Source organism: Camellia sinensis, chromosome 4, assembly GCF_055761805.1.
Source record: "Camellia sinensis isolate YWXY chromosome 4, ASM5576180v1, whole genome shotgun sequence".
In the NCBI taxonomy this organism is placed as follows: Eukaryota; Viridiplantae; Streptophyta; class Magnoliopsida; order Ericales; family Theaceae; genus Camellia; species Camellia sinensis.
Genome location: NC_138964.1, coordinates 214,137,516 through 214,147,186, shown reverse-complemented (window position 1 = coordinate 214,147,186; position 9,671 = coordinate 214,137,516). Strand labels below are relative to the sequence as shown.

The 9,671-nt window shown below is 27.2% G+C and overlaps 1 protein-coding gene across 2 annotated transcripts; it reads left to right on the top strand.

Annotated features, from left to right (window-relative positions):
* The first annotated feature begins 3,092 nt into the window (after positions 1–3,092).
* LOC114309953 (transcription factor MYB16) lies at positions 3,093–8,539 on the top strand. 2 transcript variants are annotated; one of them, XM_028255836.2, is made up of 3 exons: positions 3,093–3,384; positions 3,756–3,885; positions 7,335–8,539. In XM_028255836.2, exons 1-3 carry the CDS (start codon positions 3,252–3,254, stop codon positions 8,185–8,187), a joined length of 1,116 nt encoding a protein of 371 aa, XP_028111637.2. In that variant the 5' UTR covers positions 3,093–3,251; the 3' UTR covers positions 8,188–8,539. The 2 variants fall into 2 exon arrangements, with proteins under 2 accessions (XP_028111637.2, XP_028111638.2); XM_028255837.2 differs by having other exon boundaries at positions 3,220–3,384; positions 3,764–3,885.
* Positions 8,540–9,671: the final 1,132 nt, after the last annotated feature.

Sequence of the window (9,671 nt, the reverse complement as noted above, 5' to 3'; positions counted from 1 at the left end):
GAGATTTATTACATAATTTAATAATTGAGAATTTATTAGAACACGAAGACATAGCCTTCATTTGGCCAACTTAGTTGAGCTAAAAAAAGCACAAAAGACAAAATAAACTAAGGGCTGGTTTAGCATGTCTTGAAAAAGACAAAAAATTAAAAAGTTACTCAAAAAGTTAAAAAGTTATTACTATATAGAACTCGTCGAGCACTATATATCTGTAAAAAATAACGTTGATCGGATATCGCTAACTACATGATCAAATCAGTTTTGTATAAAAAATGGATGGTGTTATAATTAACAATTGACAAAAAAAATTAGTACGATCAGATAGCTATCGATATCTAATCAACGTGATTTTTTACAAACATATAGTACTCGACAAGTTCTACACATTGAACGATTCTGATTAGCAAAACGGGACTTGTGGTGGGCCCCCACGGGCCGAACAACACCGTCCAATTTAAGCCTTAAAAGGAGGGAATCATTTCCCATCTCCTAACCAGCCACTACACTGCCCAATCTGTACAGCTACTCCACTAACTTTTCCTACACACTTATTTATACAATTTTTTAATATACATTTTTTTGTAAAAAGTCAAAAAGTTAACCCAAATATCCATCTTTTTTTTTCCAACTTTTTAGTCAAAAAAATAAGAAGTGCATTTATTTAAAACACCTCAAACAACCCTTAAATAAGTCAATAAGACAATGTAACATTCAAATTATAATCATTTCATTTTTTTTTCTTACAAAAGTCAAAAAATCAAATCAAATGAACTTTTTAATCTCAAGCTAAAGGAGTCTTAATTTAAAAAAGTCAACAAAAAAAAAAAAAACAAGCCAAACGACGACATATATCTTATACTCTATTAATCTTCATTATTTCTAAAACAAATGAGTTTGTTTTGTTTGGATTTTTAAGATTCACTATTTAAAAAATTAAAATTTTTTATTTTTTGTATTTTTTTTTATTTTCAATGATTTTTTTTAATATTTTAAACAATTTTTTTTTAATTTTTAGACACTCATAAGAAAATTCACTAAATACAAAAAATATATGTAAAAAAATACGAGAATTCAATATATTTTTCATATTTTTATAATTTTATTAATTTTTTAAAATATTTTTTTACAAATATTTTACTTCTTAGATACATCTAAGTAAGGTACATCTAAAAAAATAAAAATTATTTAAAATTTTAAAAATATTCACTAAAAACAAAAAGATATGAAAAATAAAAAACTCAATTTTCTGAAAATTGAATCCAAAAAATTGAAACCAAACACAGTGAATAAGATTTTTTTGGGGCCTAAATTGTAAGCAAAGAAATCAATGGCAAATTAAACTAACATTTATTGATATTTTAAGAAAACACATTGAATATCACAAATTTGACATAATTATATTAAGTTCTCAAATTTTAATTCAGATAACTATTAGCTCTTTTTCATGAGTAATTATTTACTAACACAAATGAAAAATAAAATTGATAATATTATTTTTTTTATGTTGAAATATATAATTTATTTTATTTATTCTTCTGTCTACACAATCTATTTTAGTTCCTATCATTTTAGTCTTATTAACATTAGAATTTATGTAATTATATCAAAATCATAAAATATTTTTTTATAAAAATTAAAAATTAAAAATTGAAAGTTGAATCTAACTTACAAAAAATTATTAGGCAATTTTTGAGACACTATGTGACAATGCCAATGCTCTCATCAATGAGCAAGATCCTTTTTTTGGATCTCTCTACGTGGCTCTTTACTTGGTGGGCCATTGGGACTACTTTTGTGCTAAATTTAGATAATACGAACCGTTCACATTTTAAAATTTGTCGAGTGTATCATATTTGTAAAAAATCAAATTGATCAGATATCGAAAACCATTTGTTCGGATCATCAAACTAAAAATTTTATTAAAAAATAAAATTGTCTATTAAATTTTTTTCAATAAACGATTTTTAGTTCGATGATTCAAACACGTGATTTCCGATATCTGATCGACTTGATGTTTTTACAAGTATAATATACTCGACATATCCTAAAATGTGAACGGTTTGGATCATCGAAATTGAACCCAATGGCCCACCAAATAAGGAGCCAAGTAAAGAGATCTAAGGAGAAAATCTAGACTCCTCATCAATCATCAAATATCATGTCTTAGGTCTCGTTTGGGAACATGTTATTTTAATAATTTTTTAATTTTTTATAAAAAGATATGTAAAAAATAAAAAATAATAATTATAGTATTTTTTTTAACTTTTTAACTAAAATACTACTCTTCAAACGAGGCCTTACTATTCCCATTCCTAACTTTTCTCATTCCCATTACCCAACACCAAATTATGAATAAAGATTAAAAATTCTAATTTTGAAACTCTAAAAAGAGTTCTAATAATATAATAAAGAATGAGATTTACATATAATGTGATATATGTGTCTATATTTTTATTTTGTTTTTTTTTCCTTTATCACATTATCAAACTCTCTCTAAATTTTTTAAATTAACGCTTTCTATCATTATTGTCAAATTATGGACTACACTCGGTCCACCCATCGCAATGCTCCTAGTGAACACCAAGTAACTTCTCCTTATTTTCCCAAGAATCAATCATGGCAACAAAATAAAGATAATATATAATATAAAATTTTTTAAATAAATAAAATCTTGATATCAATCTGGTAAAACATATATATATATATATATATATATGAAAAATGAGCAGGAGTTCTAATTAAAGCTATCACTAGCGATGACTGCCACAGTTTGTATTGTGTCTATTTTTTTTTACTTTGTTACCTCATTAATGGTGAGTTTAGAGCCACTAAATTAGTGATCTCTAACATCACCCTATATATATATATATATAAGCAGCGTACAAAAATCATCTTTGTACATGTACATATATATATATATTCAAAATATTATAAATTTTAAATAATTTATTAATTTTTTTATCAAATTTTACACATAAATGTAAAATCTACACAAATTTATATATATAAATTTCATACAAATATAAAAGATTTAATAAATTATTTGAGAGTCGTGACATCACTTCATATATACACCGATCAATCAAATCAATACCTTTGTCCCGTCCATCATCCACTCACCCTTCTTCTATGCCCCATCTCTCTCTCCTCATTTACTCTCTCTCTCTCTCTCTCTCTCTCTCCATGCTCTTGGTGTTATTATAAGTAGGGAAAACAAGGAAGAATCTTGATAGTTGATATCTGAGTAGCAAATGGGTCGAACACCATGCTGTGACAAGGTGGGATTGAAGAAAGGGCCATGGACACCTGAAGAAGATCAGAAGCTCTTGGCCTACATTGAAGAGCATGGCCATGGAAGCTGGCGTGCCTTGCCTTCCAAAGCTGGTTCATCTCTAATTTTCTCTTCCAATTATATATATATATACATAGGGTGTTTGGGAAAGATTTTTTTTGATTTCTTTTAGAATTTTTTAGATTTTTTTTTCACTAAAAGACAAATTGGTTACAATATCAAAAAAATAAATCCAAACAAAATATCATATCAAACTCAATAATCATTTTATTTTTTCTCTCATAGACATCATATTCAACTACAAAAAAATTCAACTATCTTTCTAAATACAAAAAAAAAAATTCCAATAATATACTACAACAAAAAAAAAAACCTAAAAAAAAAAAAAAAAAAAAACCCAAACACCCACATTAGTTTTATAATGATTTTTATTTTTTTTAACTCACTGATCATATATTGATAGGGCTTCAGAGATGTGGGAAGAGTTGTAGACTGAGGTGGACTAATTATCTGAGACCTGATATTAAGAGAGGGAAGTTCAGTTTACAGGAAGAACAAACCATCATTCAACTCCATGCTCTCTTAGGAAACAGGTTGGTCCAATTTAAATTCAGTTTTTTATTACTACTATGAGTATATATATATATATATATATATATATATATATATATGAGTGTTTTGAAAAGTTGATAAAAAGTTAATTTTTAAATTTTTAAAATTTATTTTATTTTTTTTGTAAGTAAAAAATATGAAATGTGATATTTTTAAAAATGAGTAAAAAATTAAAAATTAGGTAAAAAGCTGCTTCTGAAAAAAAAAGCCCACTGCTGTTACAATTAACAGTTTTTTGGGGTACGTCAGTGGCCCGGAAAGTGAGGGAGGGCTAGAAATCAATTACACAAGTAGATATTGTGCCGTTTTGGCTACAAATAAAAAAGTTATGTTTTTTCAAAGTGTAATATTATATATTATGAAAAAAATATAATGAAAATAATTATGAAAGATTTTTTTGTTAGATTACACATACAAGTAAATATCACACGCCAATCAAGGGATTGACAAATATTTATGAAGCGTTTTATGATATTTTTTTCATGATTCTTAGTATTATTCTTTTTGATACCTTTCCAAAACGCCACAACTTCTCAAAACGCCAAGCCTCCCATTTGGGAAGACCCAAAAAAGTCATTTAAAAATTTACCAAACTACCCTCTAAAATATTATAATTAACTAATTTAAGAAAGTATTTTTAATTAAAAAGTAAGGATATTTTGATCATTTTAGAGTGATGTGACACTTTTAAAAAATATTAAATCAAAAATAAAAAAGTCAATTTTTTACCAACTTCTCAAATCACTTCTAAAAAAATCAAAAAGCTTGATAAAAAATCAAAAATCAACTTTTTATTAATATTCAATTTTTTAATCGATTTTTATATTCTTATATTTTTTCGTGAGAGTCTTGACGAAGGCAAGATTTGAACTCTTGAAAGTGAGGTGCGAATACCCAACGGAATTAGTCCAATTGATTATTTCATTTGGATTTGTGTTTAGTTTAGTTTTTTAAAATCATTTTTAAAAATTGGTTTTTAAAAAAAAATTTAAAATAACTTTTGAAAATCAAATCAAACAAAACGTTTTCGTAAATTGTAAATCACTGTTCTTTATCCTTTCCTCAATCCGAAATTTTGGGTGATCATTTTCTTACGAATTCTATGATATATGAGCACATTAATAGGACTGTGAGTAGTGACAGAATTAGAAAATTAAATTAGGGATATTTATTAATTATAATATCGAAAATTTTTATAAAAATATTTTACGCAAGTTTTTACGATGAATTTTAAGAAACATCAAAAAAATAATACTATTTGTAACTAGTGTATCATGAACAATACAATATATATATATATATATATATATATGTCTTAAAATAAATTATATAATGATAAATTTTTTCGTACAAAATTTGATTAAAAATTCAATATAATGGTAATACCACGTCATCATTGATATGTGATATCATCAACTAATAGTACATAAACACATAGAGAGTGAACCTCACATGTCAAATGTAACTAACAATCCAATAAATTTTATATCTTTATAGTGAGATTACTTATACTTACATGTCAATAATAATGACATCACCGTTATATTCAAAAAAAAATTCATAAAAAATATGATTTATAATAATTTCTTCATTTTTAATTAAAACAACCATTATTGTTTTTATAATTTTTAAAATGCTATTGACATTTCACCCTAATTCAACCATTAAAATATTTTCTTTATGTTTATAAAATTTAAAAAAAAATAATTCCAAAATCCAAAAGGATACGTGACTCCCGGCCGTCACTCCCTCCGCTATTGTGAGGAGTATGTAGGAGGAAATTAGCTAGGCCTCTTTAAATTATTTGAATTTATTATCTAAATTCAATTATAGGTCTATTTTGGTAATTAAAAAAATTAATTTATTAATTTATTAACTTATTTAAATCATGGCATCCCTTTACTTTATTTTTCACGTTTTTTTAAAAAAATACTAAAAAAAAATTAAAAATTAACTTTGTTTTCTTATTCCTCAAATAGCCATAGCTTCCTTTTCCTATTAGGCTATTAGTGACTACTCTGAGTGTCGACAGTGATCTCTTTGATCTATTGCTCTCAACTATTGTTCATTGTTTGCTTTGCTACACAAATTCAACAATGATAGGGATTATTAATTTTGAAACTCTAAAAAATCATTAATGACATAACATTTAATAAAAAAAGAAAAAAAAATACAAAATTAAGATTAAAACATCAAATTATTCATAATAAGACTTACTGTCACATTATTAATGACAACACTAATTAGTGTTCTCACTCATTTTTTACACAAATTTCAAATGATCGCCAAAGTTTTTAAATGGGTGTCTGCCATTCTTCATAACTTGCTACATCTGACATTCATTTGTGTCCATTTTTTTTTTTTTGGGATCCATCAAAGCCATTTATCACATGGGTTTTTATTTAAAAAAGGGTTTTGCTACCCGGAGTTAATATCAAGAAAAATGTCAGAATAAATTTATATATTTTTTTTCGTGGATCACACACAAACATATCAAATTGCTAACACTTTTCTGATCAGAATTTTATTACCGGGACAAGAAGAAATTTTTTTTTTTCACTATATACAGAAAATATATATATAACAAAAAAATTTAAATATCATAAAAGCGATTTCTAATAGAATGAATTTTTTTTTTTTTATAAAAAATAAAAAGAGAATACAAGGTGAAAGAAGAATAATATATATTTTTTTATACTAAAGGGTCATTTATGTATAAAATGATATATATATATATATATATATTTTTTTTTTTTTTTTTAAATTCTATGGCAAACAATATTTTTCATAAAAATAGGGAGCCATGGCTCCCTATAATTTTCTCCTAATTCCGTCCTTTCATGTACCTATCATTATTTCAAACAATAATGATTGAGACTCTCACAAAATATAATCCCTACAACCTCAAAATAATCTAAACCATTCATGTCACTATTAGACACAACCCTAAAAAAAAATTTAAATACATCAATGGGGGTCCTCCTCTATGGGGGTCCCAAACATTGTCCTATTTCAAATTTAATCAACACTTCAAATTTCATATTCTACATTTTATGGGCACATATATAACATTGTTATTTTTAATTTTAATCATGCGAATGATTGTATGTACATTTCAAATTCTAAATATTTTTCTCATCATTTTTTTATTGTTGTTCTTAATTTTGATCATACAAAATATGTTGCTACATTGATCTGGTGCAATTTCCTAATAACCAAAATCAATGATGTGAGAAAAATGTTCACATCTATAAATACGAATATAAGAACATTTTCTCCACCATCGACAAATAAAAAATTCGGTAATCGTAACGGTATTATACTGAAAATTCCTTGTAGTAGATGCAATGTTTCTTATACTTTTGTTTTTTTTGTTGATGTATTGAGGCTTGTCTTCGCATGAATGTCTTTTGTTGTCTTTGATTGTAAGGTGGTCGGCTATAGCAACTCACTTGGCTAAAAGAACTGACAACGAGATCAAAAACTATTGGAACACACACTTAAAAAAAAAGTTAGCTAAAATGGGCATCGACCCGTTGACCCACAAGCCCAAAAACGAAGCCCTATTATCCAGTCACGGCCCATCCAAGAACGCCGCTAATTTGAGCCATATGGCCCAATGGGAGAGCGCTCGGCTTGAAGCCGAAGCCAGATTAGTCAGACAATCAAAGCTCCGCTCCAATTCACTCAAACTCCAACCCCAGCTTGGTTCGACTCAGCCGGAATTCACCTCGGCTTCAATTTCGATGAATAAAAATGTGGCGGCACAACGGTGTCTTGACATACTAAATGCTTGGAATGGCGGCGGCGAAGATCTAGAGTCACCAAAGTCCACTATGAGCTTCTTGAAAAATGCGCCACCGATCGCCACTACTGGAGTCGGAGAGAGTTCGGCACCAGCGGAGTTTATTGAGTTTGTAGGTAATTCAGGCTCTCAATTTATGAATGAAGGGGAAGAAGATTGGAAAGGACTCGGAAATTCGATGTCATACACGTCGGGGATTCATGACGTGGCTGTGGAAGGCGGCGCGTGGAGTCCAGAGTCTCTCAGGACAAGTGGTAATGAGAGTGTTAATGGTATTGAGAACTTTGTGGAGACATTTACTGACCTTTTGCTTAGTAATTCTGGTGACCGGAGTTTCTCCGAGGGTGGTGGTGAGTCGGACAGTGGTGGTGGTGGTGAGAATTGCAGTGGCGGCAGTGGCAGTGATTATTATGAAGATAACAAGAATTATTGGAATAGCATTCTTGATCTGGTGAATTCTTCGCCCTCGCATTTCTAAACATGTCAACTTATAATCATAATTTTAAATAATAATATCAAAATATTTGTCAATATCGATAATATCATCATATGTCAATCGATATTAAAAAAAAAAACTGGTTATAATTTATGTTTTCATCAACCTATGTCATAGAAACAGTAATGCTTCCATTATTGTCAAAATCATGTATTTTGTATGGTCTTTCTCATGTGCATTCTTATGTAAAATATAGTTTAAATTAGTATTTGTTATGAATTTTTGAAAGATGTTTGCTTAGGGACCCTTGTAATATTTATTATTTTTATTTTTGTTTTTATCACAGCTATTGTAATGTTTAGTAAATTATCAAATCAAAATTGGTTATGCTCTATTTTTTGTGTTTGGTAATGTTTTGAAGTGGTATTGATTACAATGATAGTGTTTCAATCATGAGCAAAGCACTATTGGGTTAAATTCATTTGCAATGTGAAATGCAAATGAAATGTAATTTTTTTTTTGTGAGTGTATAGTAGAATTCATTTATTTGTAGTGTTTTAGCTTTTGTAGTTATTGCAATTCAAATCAAAATATTTCCACCAACTTCAGAACTTTTTAAACAATTTATTTATCTTTAAAGCACTTTTAATCTCAATTTTAATATTAATGTACGAGGAATACTAGTTAACATTTCTCTTTAACAAATACAACTATCATATCATTTTTGATGATTTTTTTATATAAAAAAGTTTGTGTGCCATTTTTCTTATTCTTTTTGGATTCTTTCTTTCATTTTCTTCTTTCTTAACATTTTTCCCCCACATATTGATATTGATCTAGGAGGCCCGAACTCATATAAACAAATTTAAAAAATATTATTTTTACAGAGTTTTTTCTCAGAATAATATAATTTTATTAAATGTATATTTAATAGACATTTTATTTTAAAATCATAAGTCTTAATACAAATTATAATTCTCTCTTTCTCTCTATATATATTTTGTATGTCTTGTTATTTTTATATTAAAAACTTTATATATATAGCCAAGTCGTAGTGAGAGATGCATTAATGATGCTTTTCTTCGGTTGGCTTCATGTCACATTCTTGTTTAGAAGATAGATATTAGATACTAGTATTTTGCTCATGCTTGGTTGTCAAGAAAATTTGAAAGAAAAGGAAACCATAACTTTACAGAAAAATGAATAGCAATAAAAAGTAGGTAGCCATATTGCCACGGCAATTTTTCTAGTAAATGACAACAATACCCTTCAAAATCTCTCAATTTTAGGGACAATTTTATTGTATTTCCTTACATAGTTTAATGAGTACAAGTCCCTAAAGATTTTAACCAAATAAATAAATAAATAAAAATTTGAAAACAATCAATTAAAGACAAAAAAAAACTGATTTGTTAGTCTTTTTCAGTAAAATCATTTTTTGTTTTTAGTTTTATTTTTTTATATAATAAAAATAGAGGCTTTTAGTTGCAAAGCCCTAATTTTTTTTATAAAAAAAATATAAATAA